Source organism: Dipodomys spectabilis, unplaced genomic scaffold (assembly GCF_019054845.1).
Source record: "Dipodomys spectabilis isolate Male_0828 unplaced genomic scaffold, ASM1905484v1 ptg000079l, whole genome shotgun sequence".
Classification (NCBI taxonomy): Eukaryota; Metazoa; Chordata; class Mammalia; order Rodentia; family Heteromyidae; genus Dipodomys; species Dipodomys spectabilis.
In genome coordinates, this window is record NW_024870756.1 from 214993 (window position 1) to 233217 (window position 18225).

General features: G+C 36.9%; 1 protein-coding gene across 3 annotated transcripts; it reads right to left on the reverse strand.

The window, feature by feature from the left end:
* Positions 1 to 3230: 3230 nt before the first annotated feature.
* C1d (C1D nuclear receptor corepressor) lies at positions 3231 to 18106 on the reverse strand. Of its 3 annotated transcripts, XM_042683117.1 has the most exons (6): positions 18041 to 18080; positions 14741 to 14798; positions 7939 to 8085; positions 6953 to 7019; positions 6617 to 6672; positions 3231 to 3819 (listed from the first exon to the last, which is right to left on the reverse strand). In XM_042683117.1, exons 3-6 carry the CDS (start codon positions 8074 to 8076, stop codon positions 3655 to 3657), a joined length of 426 nt encoding a protein of 141 aa, XP_042539051.1. In that variant the 5' UTR covers positions 8077 to 8085; positions 14741 to 14798; positions 18041 to 18080; the 3' UTR covers positions 3231 to 3654. The 3 variants fall into 3 exon arrangements, with proteins under 3 accessions (XP_042539051.1, XP_042539052.1, XP_042539050.1); XM_042683118.1 differs by lacking the exon at positions 14741 to 14798 and having other exon boundaries at positions 18041 to 18106; XM_042683116.1 differs by lacking the exons at positions 14741 to 14798; positions 18041 to 18080 and adding an exon at positions 8184 to 8216.
* Positions 18107 to 18225: the final 119 nt, after the last annotated feature.

The window sequence follows — 18225 nt, forward strand, 5'->3', positions numbered from 1 at the left end:
ATTTTTCAAAAAGTCTATGAATGCTCACTTTCAACAGAAAAATAAAAAACAAATATGAGACCAAAGTGTTTTTCTTTAAAGCCCTGCTAATAGCGGTTTTACACTATTTTGTAGTCCTATATAATTTCCTTCATCCATAATTTTTAGTAACTATGAAATGCTTATAAAATCAACAATACATAGTTTATACTTCTAAAATGGAAATTTTAGAACAAAATACAAAAAAATAGATAGGGTGCTGCCAATATGACTCAGTAAGAGAGCCAGGGAATTTATCTGAACAAGTTCCTAACTTGCTCTGAAAAAAGGGAATTAACCCATCAGTGCTTTTTTTCCCTTTTAAATACCAAACTCAGGTATTAAATGGGCAATATCACTATTCAAATCTTCTTGTTAATGGTACTTTGTAAAGTCAGATTTTGGTAATTTATCTTATAAAATAGTTTAACTAAAAACGGATTCCCAAAGAATCTTTCTCTCCAATGACTTATTTAGGAAATAAGTGTCTATGTTCATTATTGCCCATTTTTAACATTTTATGTATAGTTATTTTAAAGCCTTATTTAGAAATAAGTACCAGTCCTTTTTCATAGCCAAGTACAAGATTTTTTAGATCTGCAAGGTTTCTTAAAAACCCATCAGCATGAGAGTGAGATCCAAGGATCAAAGTTCGAAGCCAGCCTGGTCAGAAAAGTTGTGATATTCTTCTCACCAAGTAACCACCAAAAAAGCTAGAAGTGGAACTGTGGCTCAAGTGGTAGAATGCTAGTCTTGAGCACAAAAGTTCAGGCCCTGAGTTCAAGCCCTAGGGCCAACACACACACACATCAACTTGACATGCCTTCCTAATTCCAGAAATGTACACCATAATTCTATCTCCAACATTTCTTGGAACATTTTCTACTTGGCTAAAATCATTCTTAGTCTGCAACTATAAACAAGAAATTTTTACCTAAAATAATTGAGAGATGATCTAATTATTTAGCATCTGATTAATAATCTATCATTCTAACATTATAAACATCTATAGCTGCAACTTCTCTAATTTGCCAATTTCCAAAGAGATTAATAAAAGATGTAATTCACATCTAAATTTAGCACAGACTGTCAAACACAATTTGAAACAAATTATGTTAACAATAACCACACTGTAATCAAATAAATCAACCCATCAGCCTTTACAGTTCTGACTAAGGTTAGTGGGCATGATGTTATACATTTTCCAGTAACTCTGAAACACTAAATGGAAATTAAGAACTTTTTTCATAAAACTTTATAAAAAATAAAGGTTTTCATCTTTAAAATCTAGCATCTAGTACACAATAAGCAAACAACAAATAAACCAATGCATTAATACCAACCAGTTCCTGTTATGTCCTAAGAAGCACTTCAAATGGCAGTTAATACACTCAAACTACTTTTTATTTCTAAAATAAACTGATTTAGTTTTTTATAACTTTCCAATTTAATAGAATGAAAACTAATGATCTTCTGAGATTATATATTTCTCATTCAAGCTTTTCATCAAATTTAAAACTATAGAAATGTAAGGTAAAACTTTCTTTGTAATAATCACAAAACATTTTTCTTATGAAGTTACTTTTATCTTGTGTGTGTGTGTGTGCTGGTACTAGGACTTGGACTCAGGGCTTGGGTGCTGACCCTTAGCTTTGTTGCTCAAATTTAGCACTCTACCACTTGAGCCAAAGCTCTACTTCTGGCTTTTTACTGATTAACTAGAGACAAGTCCCATGGACCTTTCCTGCCCAGGCTGGCTTCAAACCATGATCCTCAGATCTCAGCCTCCTGAGTAGCTAGGATTGTAGGTATAAGGCACAGTACTCACTCAGCTAGTTATTTTTTAAAATATTAAAAATCTGAGGGGCAAGTAGGAAACAGGATGGCAGTGTGGCTCAAGTATTACAAGTGCCTGCCAAACAAGTACAAAGCCCTGAATTCAAACCCTAGTACCAAAACAAAAAAGGAGAAAAAGGAGAGAAACAACTAAATGTTCATAAATGTTTTTCCACTTCAAAAACCGACATCAGAGCCAAATGTGAATTTCTCAATCTATCAGTAACTTCTTTTCCATGTTATCACAGAAAAGTTCAACAGGCTTTACAAAATCCATTACATTTTAAGACCGATTCCAATATCTACTAACGTAAATCAAGAAATCAATTTATTCAAGGCTACTTATGGGGAATTAATCACACAGAAAATTTTAACAACTCTTTTTCAAAAATTAAAATACCTTACTGTACTTGGCATAACTATAAATAATGATGTGGACTCGAACTGGAAGCATTAAGCACATATAATTAAAATTCATGGACTTACACATTAGAAAAAAAAAGGTTCAACATGTGGAATTCTCTGTAACAAGTATTTCAGAAAAAAATCAAAATATAAATACGATGTAACCTCCTTTCAATTTCTCCACTGCTTAAGTGGTATTATTACTTTAGAGAAAGTTCTCCCAAAACACATGTAAGTCTTTTTATAGCCTTAAAAATATGTAATAAAAAAAAGCTATAAAAGTGAGGCCAAACAAGTGAACAAATGCAGCAGTGGTACTCACTGGACACTGTGTTGAAAACAAACTTTACAACTGTGGGTGAGGACAGGAGGGAAAAATTGGGAGAGAGCAAGGGAAGGGGTAACACGGTACAAAAAGTAATGTACTCATTACCTGACTTATGTAACTTTAACCTCTCTCTATATCACCTTTGTAATAATAAAAATAAAATAAAATTAAGAAAACTTGAGGCCAACTGAACTGAAGAAAAAAATTCATTAATTTTTCTCTCCACTCAATATGACTTCTAAGCTCTATCTTCCTAATTTGAAGGATATATTTATTCAAGAAAAACAGAAGTCAGTTACATGACACCTACAATCTCTATTATGCAGTACTGGATCAAAACATGAAACCCTGGACGAGAGGGGGGAAAAGGAGTGACATTGTTCAGAAAGAAATGCACACTGTACCTGACTTATGTAAATGTAACATCTCTGCACATCACAGTTATAATAACAATTAAAAAATTTAAAAACAAACATACAACCTTCTGAAGCTAATGAAAATATTTTATTTTAAATTGGACTTCAAAGCAACATGCCAAGAACTAAAGCACAACCTTAAAGCTTCAATTTCATACTCTGAATATGAAGAAAGCAATTCCTAAAATTATGAAGGCGTGATGAGTTAAATACACAGAAAAAAAGGGCACATTTAGGTCACTTTATTCTTTCTTCAAATCACATAATAGTAAGAGACATTCTTATATCTTCTACGTACAAAGAGCATATTTCATTTAAAATACAAATGTTTACAATGAACATTTAACTTAAGTTTCAGTTACTGATAGTATAGTAAGTCCAAGATTTACGTAGATAAGGAAACAAGTGTCTCACTGAAAGAAGTGGTAAGCTATGTCTCACAATGTTAAAACTTCATGATATCCTACAGGAAAATCAATAAAGACAACAATCTTTCTCAGGGAAAAATGAATTCAGCATTATAAAGTATAAATTCAAAGTATAAATTTACATGAATTATAAAAGGAACACATTTAAACCACATTATCATTTCTCTTGTGAAAACACTAAAACTGATGTACTTTTTGAATATACATACAATAAAAACAAAAATTAATTTTTGCTTTTTCCTTTATTAGCAACTTTCGATACTTTTTTAGATTTTGGTTCCCAGAGGGCATTTTTTACAAATCTTGAAGCTGCACCTCTGTCAAGCTTGGCAGACTTTTTCTTGTCTGATATTTCTTTGACTCGGTTCATGTATACTCGGATTCTTTCCTTAGAGATAAAAATAGAAAGGTAATGGATTTACTGAGCTGTTCACCTTTACTGAGTTTTATTATACCATACCACAGTGAAATTCAACAGCTATATATTTATTGTCCATTAAGTGCACAGGTCTGTAATGAACAGGATAAACATGCGCTGTGCTTTTCTGGAGTTCAGTCTTAAGGGAAAGACAGAGACAGACATCACAGTAAAACATCACTACAAAGATAAACACTGAATTGTTTAATTGTGGTTATACTTTTATTAAAATTACCATTAGCCTAAAGCTACATGTTAACTATTTTATATCTAAAGTCTGATGTCTCATATACTTTGCAACCTACAAATTTTGGTTTTTTTGTCAATTCTGAACAGAAAACACCTAAAGCCATATTTAGTTAGCTAGTCTTTTATGTTACCATCTACAGGATCTTTTATTCAATTTAATAATTTTGATTGATAAGGGCATGAAATTTTCTAATAAAATATACAGTTTTAATCAGACTTTACAAGGTGAGAAACATAATACGGTGCTAGACCACTTTGAATTTTCTAAGACCATTAATCAGCATAAATGGCTATCTCATACTTCAAATGAAGAAATAAAGTTGATGAGAGCCATAAAATAGCAGAGTAAATGATTGATCACTGCTTAAAAGCAAGTTTCATTTAAATAATCAAAACAGTTGCATAAACAGACACAGAAAAATGAGGAACCTTTAATTCTTTTAATTATACAAAGCCAGCAACTCTGCTTAAAACCCTACACTAACTACAGATCAGAGTGCAAAAGCTGTAGTACACACACACACACACACACACACACAACATACATTCACGCACACACATACACACATGCAGTGTACCTGTTCATTCATTCCTCTGCACAGGAACATCATCCTCAAATATCTTCCCAGTTACTTCCTCTTCTAATATTCTCATCAGCTAACCTTGTCAGTGAGGCCCAGACCATTTAAAATTTCAGTCCTATCCACATATCAATCTCCCATACCCTGGCTCTTCTTTTTCTTTTTTTCCCATAAGGTAATTATAATACATTATATATATGCATATATATTTACTGCTTATTTTATTGTGTTTATCGTCTTTCTCCATTCCATCTAATGTGGTATCATCCACTTCATCTCTGTTCACCAAGAAATTGTCTCATTTGGAAATAATGCCTGGCTTATAACAGGCACTTGGATATTGTTATAAACAAAGTGACTTTTTCATGTCTTTCCTCATTAGTGATGTATATAACAAATAAGTTTCTTATAGTACACTAATTATGTGATCAGTTACTAATGTCTGCCACAGGTCAGAAAAGGGGAATAGATTTTAGAATGCTTTTTATTTGCTATCCCTTCTTGGGAATATTAATGTACTCCTCTATAAAGTGGCTTATCAGAGAAAAGACAAATGATCTTATCCTTTTACAAAGACAGTATTGAGTAATATAATTTAGTGTCGAAGGAGAATAAAGAATTTTATAAATGTAAGATCCATATTAGAAAGCTAAAAGCAACTGATACAACCTAAGGGGTTAAAGCCAGTATTATTGATCAAGCTGAATTCTGCATATCATCTTGCTTTCTGATTTTGCTTTAAAAATATTTAAAGCAAATGTTTAAAATAAATTATTTTCTTCTCAAGAACTTTAAAAGAAGAAAATATCTTAGTCTATACATTTAAAAGAATGAAACAACAGATCTTGTTTAGTCATTATTGTCGGTGCTGATTTTTGTTGTGTGTTTTTCCTTCTTGTCTTTTAAGGGGTGGCAATTGGCGGGCAGAGATATGGAGAGAGGAAGAGTGAACAAGTGCAGTCATGGCATTCAATATATACTATGTAAAAAATGAACTATTCAACTTGTGGGCAGGGACAGGAGGGAGAAACTGGGGAAAAGCAAAGGAAGGTATGACATTACTCATTACCTGACTTATGGAATTATAACCTCTCTGTACAACTCCCTAATAACAAATTACATTTTTAAAAAATAATCAATGCTTTACTGTTTTAAGCAACATACATATCAACTATGTAAGACTTGGCAATAACATAGTGTCAAGTGTATATTATATCTACTTTGTATTTTATAAACACAAAGAATAAATTTATTAATATTTGTATTCATAACGCCAAGTTAAGAAGGGAACCATAAGTTTGATTTCTAATTTGTCCCTTCATATTGAATGATTTGATTTAATATTTGAAGTCAGCAAAAAACCCTAAGATATCAGACTTTATATACTGTACTTATACATCTAAATGGAATACAAAGACAAACCTGGAAGATTTACTACAGGTTGTAAATATGTCTAATGCAGAATTACTGGACAGTACACATTCAGCTGGTGCCAAAAAAGCTTTTAGCTTTGTTGCTGAACTGGATTCTTTACTGCTGAGAAAATGAATTAATGGGGGAATTGAAAAGGTGGGGGAGAAACTTTCCCGTCTTTGCTAGTAAATCAAGTAGAATATACTTTTAAAAATTGTGTAAAAGTTAAAGAAAAAATATGTAGCCTTGGAGATGAGCAGGATTTTAAGAATTTATAGGAAAAAATAATATAAAAGTTATAAATAATTACTAGAATTGTAACATTTTCCCATCCAGAGATTTAAACACCAATTCTCTGAGAAAGGTAAGAGAAAGAAAATGCAAAAACATGATCAGATCTGGCTCATCATCATAATTTCAAATCTAACTTTTTTCTCAGTAACTAGATGATAATAGAATATGACTGAAACTTGAAGAACACTATAACGAAAACATATATAAAAATAAATTAACTGAAATCTCACCAATTCTTGTTTCACTGGATGTTCTTTAGGATTAACTCCTTGGGTTGCCAAATAAACTGTAAGAGAAAGATTTCATGGGATAAGATGGGATATATATATAAATAGGAGTGTTTCTATCTTAAAAAAATTACTTATAAAAAAGAAAGTTGCATAGTTAAGGAAATTTTAAATTAACCAATTTCTATGTAATATTAAATTTAGTATTCTAAAATAAAAGTATCCAACTATTAAAACTGCCATTACGTATAAATGCATATTAGTTGCTAGAATGGAAAAAACAAATCAACTTTAACACGATACATAATTTTCTAGTTATCTCCAAAGTAATATACGTACCCCAAAACATTGAATTTAATGTGTACGCAGAAACTAAATCCACTTTTGCTTGTTCGAGTGGGTCCAACTAATGAAAAAAAAAAAATGTGAACACAAACTTGGAACATTAAGCACAAATATATTTCAGAATTTTTTTCTTCCTATAATGAAATAACTAAATGATGTGGAAATAATTTCCAGTTGTCTTAAACAATGATTTTTGCTAACACATTTTCATTTCAGGGTATCACCTTTAGTTAAACAAAGAATGTATACAATCCAAAAAAATTCTTCTGAATTATCTTAATTGAAGGAGTTATGATCTGGGCTTTATGTCAAAAGTAATTTTTCAATATAAACATGTACATGATGCATTTATGTACAAGTAGTGGGCTAAATGCTTAGACAATACCAAAGACAGAAGAAACATAATGAGATTTGTTTTAGACTGTCAAAATCAATTCAGTTTTTATCCTATAGAGTTTCCAGAAACCCTGATAAAATCCTTGTAATATTTAAAAGGTCAAAAATAAAATCTGTCAAGAATGTTCTTTGTTTTTCAAAAACCAAGTCAAAATTAAAAGGCAATTAGAAAGTATTTTCTAAAGGCTAAAGTTTTGTTTTTATCTTTTCCCCAAATAGTTATAAAATTGGAAAAGGGAAAAAGCCTCTATTACAAACCACTGTTTCTTCCACATTTCATAAAACAACTTTATTTTATGAAATTCATTTTTAGGAATTACATTTTTTTCCTTCTTTTTTTTTCCTTCTTGGTGCTAATACAGGGGCTTCAACTTTTTACTCAAAGTTATTGCTCTACCAGTCAAGGCATAGTTCCACTCTGGCTTTTCTTCATAGGGTAAGAGTGGGAGGTAACTGTAAACTCTCACAGACTTTCCTACCCCAGTGGGCTTCAAAGGGCAATCCTCAGATTTCAGCCTCCTGAGTAGCTAGAATTACAGGCATAAGCCACTAGTACATAGCCTAAGAATCACATCTTAACATACCTTCTGTAACAACTCATTTCTAGAAACAGACATCATGGTTTTCAACATCTCATCTACAGCACCAATGGAGTTTTCAAATGTTGATAAATACTCATGAATTTCTACTGGATAGTCTTCATTAATTTCTTCACCTGCCATTATGATCAACTGCAAAATACATAAATATATAGATAAATAAATTCTTAAAACTTGGAGTTCTTTAGTTTAAAACAAAAGGCAAAATTTGGACAGAGCATGTGTCATACCTCCGTAATCCCAACCATCCATGAGGTGAAGAACCATATACTCTGAGTCCAGTCAAGGAAAAAGTTCTAAAGACCTCAGTCTCAAATTAGATGTGATGGTTATACATCTATAATTCAAGCTACATGGGAGGTTTAGGTAGAAGACTGCTATACAGGGATAACAATAGGAAAAAGCTAAAACTAAAATAAAAATAACTAAAGCAAAAGAGGGCTAAGGGCATGGCTCAAGCAGCAGAACACACATCTCACAAGTGCTAGGCCTTGAGTTAAAGAGGGAGAGAGAGGGGGGAGGGAGGGGGCGGAGGGAGAGGGAGGAAGGGAGACAGAGAGGAAGTAAGGGAGGGAGGAAGGGAGGAAGGGAGGGAGGAAGGGAGGAAGGAAGGAAGGAAGGAAGGAAGGGAGGAAGGAAGGAAGGAAGGAAGGAAGGAAGCAAGGAAGCAAGGAAGCAAGGAAGGAAGCAAGGAAGGGAGGAAGCAAGGAAGGAAGTAAGGAAGGGAGGAAGGAGAGGGAGGAAGGAGAGGGAGGAAGGAAGGAAAGGAGGGAGGGAAAGAGGGAAGGAAGGAAAGAGGGAGGGAAAGAGGGAAAGAAAGAAAGAAAAAGAAAAAGGAGAAAAGAGAAAGGAGAAGGGAGATGAGGAGTAATGGAAAGGGTGGAGGAAGGAAAGGGTAGAGGAAAAGGGAAGAGGGGAGAAGGTAGAGGAGGGGGAGATGAGAGGAGGGGAGGGGAAGGAAGAAGGGGAAGAGGGGAGGGGAGAAGAGAGGAGGGGAAGGGAAAGAAAAGTAATTTACTTCAAAAGCACTAAAAGAGGGGCTGGGAAGGTGGCTCAGTGGTAGAGTGCTTGCCTTGCATGCCGGAGGCCCTGGGTTCGATTCCTCAGCACCACATAAGAAAAAAGAAAAAAGCCGGAAGTGGTGCTGTGGCTCAAGTGGTAGAGCTCTAGCCTTGAGCTGAAGAGCTGAGGGACAGCACCCAGGCCCAGAGTTCAGGCCCCACGGCCAGACCCAAAAAAAAAAAAAAAAGGCACTAAAAGATAGCCAAGCACTATGGCTCATGCCTATAATCCTACTCAGGAGGCTGAAAGAATCATAGCTCAAAGCCAACCAGGCAGGAAAAGCCAGAGGTGAAGCTGTGCTTCAAATGCTAGAATGCTAGCCTTGAATTAAAAAGCTAAAGGACAATGCTTAGGCATGGAGTTCAAACTCCAGGAATGGCACATAAAAAAGAAAAGAAAAAACCACTTCCAGAAGAATTAAAATGTGAAGATAATTCAACAAATCTTAAAATACAATTCTAAAGTAATTACATCCTAACTTCCCATTCTTGAAGGAATCCACCTAAATATATTAATGCTACACATATCAAACCTTCAATACTTATAAAACACTGGAAACATGATAACAAATCTGATATCAAAAATGTATATTGTAAAAACTTCCTATTGAAGTTAATAACCAAAAAAAACCCAAAGTTTAATAAATACATGCCATAATGCCTGCTGAAAAAAAAATATCAAGTGCTTTTCACATTCAGGTGTTGATCTAACTGAATGCTATATTAAATTTAAAAATGAGATAATTAGGTATCGTAGGTATGGAGATCTTGATCATTTATTACAATTATTTTAAAGCTATATATGTTTGCATTTACAAACTTTAAGCTTCTTTAAAATTTTAATAAGAGATTCAGTCTGTAAATCATATAAAGCCTACAAGCAGAAAAAAGAAAAACTAGAAACAATAACTTTATGGTTTTCATTTACAGTAGAGCACATACCCTCACACAAAGCCTCTTCTTAAGTTCACACTTACACCTAATATTTATGTGAACAAAAGCAAAATCCATATGTATTAACTAAAATGTCTAAAACCAAATTTCAGATGTAATTTGAATTTAGATTAGAATAATTTTCCATTAGCTGAAATACCTCCTTCATTACATGGCTAAAGAGAATGGCAATAACATGGTATATCAGTAGCAATTGGCAGAGCAGAATGGAAGCAATGACTTAGGCTTGCTATTTTGCCTAATCACTGTCAGTGAATCTCTTTGGGCTTCAAATTCTTAATCCATAAAATCAGATACATGGACTAATGATCTGTAAAGTCCCTTATAGTTCTAAATGCTATGTATGTCTTTTAGGGTTTAGAAATACTTTGAATATTTAGTCATGAAGTATCATCCAGTGTATTCCACTGAGACATCTGGGATCATTTAAGGAAAAAAAAAAAAAGTTAAGTCCATCTGACTATCACGACCTGAGATGTAAAACTACTATCTACTACTATCTACCTACTGTTCAACCAGTAATTAAAAACAGGACAGAAAACCACACAAGAAAAGAACTGTGACTATTGAAAATATGTATTTGCTTCTTATACCTCACCTAATCACTCCAAAATGACATGGGGAAAAAATGTTAGAAACCAAGGACACATTCCCATTAGCAGATCTGAGAAATTCTTTTTCTTTTTCTTTTTCTTTTTTTTTGTTGTTTGGGTTTTTTGTTTTTTTGTTTGTTTGCCAGTCCTGGGGCTTGAACTCAGGGCCTGGGCACTGTCCCTGAGCTTCTTTTGCTCAAAGCTAGTACCACTACCACTTGAGTCACAGTGCCACTTCCAGCTTTTTCTGTTTATATGTTACTGAGGAATCAAACCCAGGGCTTCATGCATGCTAGACAAGCACTCTACCACTAAGCCACCTTCCCAGCCCAAGAAATTCTGTAAGAGCAGGTAAGACTAAACTGATTTAAAAAAAAAAAAAAGAGCACACACACATACACATACTTACACACACACAAATGTATCTAGACCATTAATCATAAGAAAACAAATACAAAGCAGACAAAAGACCAAAAGACCTATACTCCAAAAGGCTCCAGGGCTCTACTATAATAGTATATAAGTCATTTCTTCTAGACCTCTAAGAAACTATCAGTTATGATCAGACATAACAATACATGTCTGTAATCCCAACTAGTTGGAAGGTGGAAGGGAGAGAATAACCACAAGTTCAAGGGTAGCCCAGACAAAGCAAGATGCTACCACAAAAACAAAAGAAATTGACACATAATTCAAGTGGTACAGCACTTGCCTAGCAAACACAAGGCCCTAGATTCAATCCTAAGTACTGCAAAAATAAATAAGCAAATACATACATACATACTTCCTATGACATTTAATTGTTTAAAAATGTTAGTGCCAGTGACAGATGTCTGTAATCATTGCTGCTCACAAGGTTGAAATACAGATGACTGCAATTCAAGGCCCAGGCAGAAAAGTCCATAAGACTTAACTCCAAAGGGGTAGAACACCAGTCAAGCAAGCACAAGGCCCTGAGTTCCAATCCCAATCCCAGTGCTAGCCAAACACACACACACAGAGCAAGGGGGGGGCGGGGAGGGACAGGGACAGGGACAGGGAGAGGGAGAGGAAGAGGGGGAAGGAGAAGGGGGAGGGGAGGGGGAGAGGGGGAGGGGGAAAAGGGGAGGGGGAGGGAGGGAAAGGGAGAGAACAATCAGGGAAAGAGAGAGAACAATCTAGAGAGAAAAAGTGGTGAGGAGAGAAAATAAAGCAGTAAAACAAGTTAAAATAACAATAACATCACCTACTAGGTTAGCAATAATTTTATTTTATTTTGCCAGTCCTGGGGCTTGAACTCAATGCCAAGGCCTGGGCATTGTCCCTGAGCTTCTTTTTCTTCAAGGCTAGCACTCTACTGCTTAAGCCACAGTGCCACTTCTGGCTTTTTTGTTTATGTAGTACTGAGGAATCGAATCCAGGGCTTCATGCAAGCTAGGCAAGCACTCTACCACTAAGCCACATTCCCAGCCCCTAATTTTATTTTTTAATTATTTTATTTTTTTGTTTATGTGGTACCAAGGAACCAAACCCCGGGCCTCATGTAAGCCACATTCCCAGCTGCAATGATTTTAAAGATTAGGAATGTTCAATGTTATCAAGACTATACACTACAGGTAGACTATAAATTGGTGGGCTGGGAATGTGGCTCAGTGGTAGAGTGCTTGCCTAGCATATATGAAGCCCGGGGTTCGAATCCTCAGTACCACATAAGCAGAAAAAGCCAGAAGTGATGCTATGGTTCAAGAAGTAAAGTGCTAGACTTAGGCTGAAGAGCTCAGCACAGCACCCACGCCCAGAGTTCAAGCCCCTCAACTGATAGGAAAAAAAAAAAAAAAAATATATATATATATATATATATATACATATACATATATATTGGCATAGAGTTTTTAATGTACATACCTTTGACTCAGGAAATTATTTTGAGGAGCCTAGTCTACAAAAATCTTTGTTCAGGGCTGGGAAGGTGGCTCAGTAGTAGAGTGCTTGCCACGCATGCGTGAGGCCCTGGGTTTTATTCCTCAGCACAACATAAACAGAAAAGGTCAGAAATACCACTATGTCTCAAGTGGTGGAGTACTAGCCTTGAGCTGAAGAGCTGAGGGACAGTGCCCAGGCCCAGAGGTCATCCCCCACGACCAACCAAAAAAAAAAAAAAAAAAAACTTTGTACATATGAATATAAATGCATTAAAATGGACTGCTCAAATTGTTCTCTGAATCCCCACACACATTCTCAATTCATTTTTCCTCTTACTAGCTCATTATCCAAAGCTAAAAACATTTTAATTCTTCATCTAAGACATAAAAGACAGAAAGGGCTTTGCCTCCTTCTGTGATGGTTTTTGGGTCTTTGTTTGGGTTATTGGCAGTACTAAGGTTTGAACTTAAGACTTTTTGCTTAGTAAGTAGACACTCTATCCTGCTTTTTGGCTTTTTTTTTTTAATCTCCAGGCCTTTTGGCTTTATTTTTCATGTAGGATCTTGTTTTTTCTTGCCTAGTACACTGCAACCCTCCTAATTTAGTCCTCCCTGTGTAGCTGGTGCACATTAACATGATCAGCTTTTTTTGAGATGGAGTCCTGGAGAACCTTTTGTGGAGGCTAGCTTCAAACCATGATCCTCCCAATCTCTGCCTCCTTAATAGCTACCACTATAAGCATGAGCAACCACGGACTTAAGATCCAAACCACCTGGATCGTAAATCTCCCTCAAAGGCCCAAAGGCAGTACAACCTTTAAGAAATAAAGCCAGTGGGAGGAAGTTAGCTCAGTAGGAACATGCTCTTGAAAGGAACTTCCGCTCCTCTTCTGTTGGCTGGTTTCTCAGCCACCATGAGATAGGCAGCTGTGCTCCACCATACACTTTCCACCATGAGTTCTGCCTAACTACCGACCCAAAAGCAACCAGGCCAATCAACCATGGAATAAAGTGTGAGTCAAAATAAATTTGCCCTCCTCCAAAAATGACTATAGTAGGGATGTGTCACAGCAAGTGAAAGCTGACTAACATATTCTCCAGCCTAAAGCCCCATTTCCTATCTTTTCAGTAAAAGCTCCTGGAGGGAGGGGGGAATACTAACAATCTCTAATTCCCCTCATATCTACAAACAGGTCCCATCTTTTTCATTCAAAACTGCCACACTGTTAAATTCAATGACCAAGTCCCAGTTCTCTACAGCATTGACTCCTTCCTTTTGATACCTAGGACATCACATTTTCTTAGTTACTCTTCTGTCTCACTGGTCTTTTTCTCATCCTTCTCCTATGCTCAGCCTCTTAATTTTAAAGGGTCTAAAAGTTAGCTGCCCACAGCTACCTTTTCTCCTTTATGTTACACCTAGATGAATCCATGGCTTTAATGTACATTACAACCTGATGACTTCCAGGTTTACTTCTCTATCCTTGACCTCATTGAACTCTACCATTTACATTTCCAACTGCTTCCTCCATATCTGTCTGAATATCTAATAAAATCTCAAATATAACCTGCCTAGGGCTGGGAAGGTAGCTCAGTGGTAGAGTGCTAGCCTTGCATGCATGAAGCCCTGGGTTCGATTCCTCAGCACCACATAAACAGAAAAAGCCAGAAGTGGCACGGTGCCTCAAGTGATAGAGTGCTAGCCTTGAGATGAAGAGCTGAGGGCCCAGAGTTCAGACCCCCACAACCAACTAAATAAATAAATAAATAACCTGCCCAAAGCCAAATTCCTAATTTTCCATACTGTAGACTTCTCCATTTCATTTCATGGCTGATTTCCAATTACTCAGGCCCAATTTTCTAACTGTTTAGATGCAATTTCACTGCACTCCTTGGCTGTTTTATCTTTATATATTAACCCTTTCCTACTACCTTTTCTGATACCATACAGCTCCAAAACACCATCATATCTTACTCAACCTCCAATCTGATAGTCTCTCATCAAACAAGCAGAATGACCATTCAAAGATGCAAATCAGATCAAACAATATCTCTGTTGGGAAACTTTCAAGGGCTTGCCACCACCCTTAAGAGTAAAACACAAGATCCTCACAGTGGCCTGAAACAGCCCAACACAATATTCCCTAACTTCATGTCACTCCCGTAAGTTCATCTACAGCCCCCACCTCCACCCCCGCCCCAGCTTTCCTCTTGCTTATCTCACTCACGCCACGGCAGCCTCGCTGCTCTTTCCTCAGCCATCAGGAACTGTGCCTACCTTAGGGCCTTCGTGTTTCTCCTCCTTTCCCTAGAATGTTCTCTTCGTTTCTTCTTTCCTAACCAATGAGATTAAGGAGCTCATTATGTCACTTTCGCCAGATCTCAGCTCAGTTGTCACCTCCTAGAGAACATTGCCTGCCCACGCTATTTTAAATGCAAATTTTTCCTCTCCCTGTCCCCACCTTACCACCACTCAATAGCATCTGATAAAATTGTGTTATTTTGTTCGCTTATTACCTAAGAAAGTTAACTACATAAAAGCAGGAATTTGTGGGGTTTTGGTTCACAAACATTGGCAGTCAATAAATATTTTTTAATGCTTAGAAACAATCTAAATATTCATGCATAGGAAAGTGCTAAATGAATTACAATACCCACATCTTTGGAACTATTGTATGCATATATGTAGAAAAGTATCTGGAAGGAGGCAGTTAAAAAATTCTCAAATTGTTTATGCTTTTACAGAAACTGTGTCGAGGTTGTAGGAACTAAATTGCTAAATTTATTCTGGAGGAAGCATTGACGATTTGAAATAAGGTTACATTTATTTTTTAAACATATTGTTTGTACGTATGTATGCATGATTTAAAGTATTGGAATTCCACAATTGAACTGCATGATTTTATGCCTGCTGCTCATTGGATGCTCATGAAAATGAAACGACTGTTTTGTTTCTCTGCTAGGAAAAGGCAAGGATTAGGAAACAAAACATACTCTTTGTCATTTAAATTTTATTTCAAAGGCATGTATTAAATTTGTAATAAAAAATTAACAATCATTAAGTTCAAATAGATGCATATTTTCATAAAGTGTATGACATTCAACTGAATGAATTTTTTCATACTGAAAGTATTTTTTCAAATCACAAAAGGTTTTTATTTAAATGTGAATGTTTTCATCCAATTTCCTTATTAAAAAAGTATTTTCAGCTGGGTGTCAGTGGCTCACACCAGTAATCCTAGCTACTTAGGAGGTAGAGATTTCAGGATCGCAGTTCAAAGCCAGCTCAGGTAGGAAAGTCCACAAGATTCTTACTTCCAATAAACTACTCAGAAAAAGCGAGGAGTGGTACTGTGGCTCAAGTGGTAAAGCACTAGCTTTGAGTAAAAAGAAGTGCAGGAAAAGTGCCTAGGCCCAGAGTTCAAGCCCAGGACCAGCAAAAAAAAAGACAAAAGTAAGAACAACAACAAAAAAAAAGTATTTCCCTCTCCAGAGCAAGATAGGAATTTTTTTTGCAACTATTCCCCATCCCACGTTCTAATATACAAGGAATTATTTATTGTTAAAATGGAACAGGACATGTATCTTGTATATACATTTTTCTAATTTGGGGAGGGAAAGGGAACTAACAAAATGCTTAAAATAGGATACAGGTTGACACACTGTAACAATGAGATGTACAAGATACTATGTTGAAAACGAACTTTACAACTTCTGTGAGGAGGGGGGGTTGGGGAGGTGGGGAGGGAAGGGATGGCAGAGGAAAAACAGAGGAGGTAACAACGCTCGATAGAAATGTACTCATTACCTTACTCATGTAACTGTAACCCTCTGTACAGTATTTTTACAATAAAAAATATATATTAAAAAAATGGAACGGGGCAAATACTGACAGCAAGGCAGGATGAATATTTGCCCTCCTTGAACTTTAACTAAATCACTTGCTTTGCTCCTAGATTAAAAATAATAATAATAAAGGCAATACAGACTCAAAGATAAAGACTTTTCCATTATCAAAGACTCCTCCCAATCCAAATTACTTCCACTAACATTTTATATAGGCAGTCCCTGAATATTTGTCTCTTCTAAAACAAAAGTGCAGAAACTTCTTCCATTCCCTTTGCTCCTATGCCCTTAGGACCAAGCAATGACACTATGGAATCAGCAGCAACAGCAAATACTTCAATAAGTAATATGTACCACTCACACATCTAACTCGCCTATTAATAATAACTCCAATAAACTATCAAAAAAGCCGGAAGTGAGGCTGTGGCTCAAGTATCAGGGCCTAGATTTGAGCAAAACAAGCTCAAGGATGGCGTCCAAACCGTGAGTTCACGCCCCACAACTGCGCACACGCGCGTATATACACGTATATACGCACACACTCACACGCGCATGTGCAACTTTGCCTAAAGCTATACTTTTCAAAGACAAGAAAGAGAAGACTGTTCCAACTCTTCTCTTTATTCTCCTCCCAGGTTCTAAAAGTCCTCCTCATCCTCCACCTCCTCTTCTTTATGCATCAACTGCAGAAATGGATAGAGGCAGAGCATGCGCACACACACTCACACACAAAACTTGCATCTCTTCATCCCTCAGTAAGGTCCGGCTGAGTCTAAGGTACAAGGAGTAGGGACATAGCAAGTGTTTCTACAAGAAATTGTCACTGCCCTGTCCCTCTTCTCACTGACTGTAGAGGTCCAATTTCCTAAACTAGAAAAGGAAGAGTGTAAAGCATCCCATAGGGAACTGAAGTCATCGGCTACCCCCTCATCCTCTACTACATGCTGTCAGTCTACTCAGAAATTTATTATCACTCCTAATTCCTCCCAAGGGTCCCAAATCCAATCAGTCCTGGCAACTGGGCCTCCCTAATCTCCTCACCCAATCTTAGCTCCATTATAATGGACTGTATTTTCAAAAGCCTTTGAAAGTCTCCTTTTGCCCAATGTTTCACCACTCTTAACCGTAGGACATTACAAAATATAATCGTGCTGTATAAATAGCTTAGGCGTAATACTCCTGTGCTTAAAATCCTGCAATGGTTCCCCATCGCCACGAGGAAGATAAACGCCAAATGTGATTAAGGAGATTTAGGAGACAGAGCAACCAAAGCAAAATCACCTACCACAGTACGAGGACCTTAATTACATTTATCTCCTCTCCAAAGTAAAAAAAAAAAAGTATCTAGGGTGGTGGTGAACAATAAACGAAAACAGGAAGGCTGTTTTCTGGTGAAAAGCCGAGTCACACTAAACATTCCAGGACCTTAAAGAAAAACCGCGGATTCCAACGGAACGTTCCGATGAACCCACTCCCTCGAAACCGCTCTGACAGAACCACCAGCTCCCCGCACACTCCGCGCGGGCCTCTGTCTAAGCAAGCTAGGGAGCAAAGAAGAAAGGACGGGGCGGGGCGGGCCAGGCCACGCCAGGAACGCAGGCCGCCGGCCACCCCGACACAGCGGTAACGCAGCATCCCACACGCCTCCTCCTGGTCTGGACTGAAGGGAAACCTCAGGAAAGGAAAGCACCGACTTGGGTGGGAACGCAAGCAATCCAGCTTTGAACGCTACCTCAGAGCCTCGGACCGCTGCCTTCCGGAAGCGGGCGGACGCGCGCTGATGACGCGAGCACACCGTCGTCGAAGACGTACGCCGTCTTGGTCTCGGCGCGCCCGTCGCTCGCTGATAACCTCACGCCTCTAGCCCCGCCCCTCCGCGGCGGTTCAGTCTCCGGGGAAAGGCGTGTGCTGGCTTCG

Coding starts and splice junctions, on each gene's coding strand:
- C1d (XM_042683116.1), bottom strand. Junction 7,020..7,938: donor GAAATGAGTTGTTACAGAAG/GTATGTTAAGAT, acceptor TTTTTTCATTAG/TTGGACCCACTCGAACAAGC. Junction 6,673..6,952: donor ATTAAATTCAATGTTTTGGG/GTACGTATATTA, acceptor TTTCTCTTACAG/TTTATTTGGCAACCCAAGGA.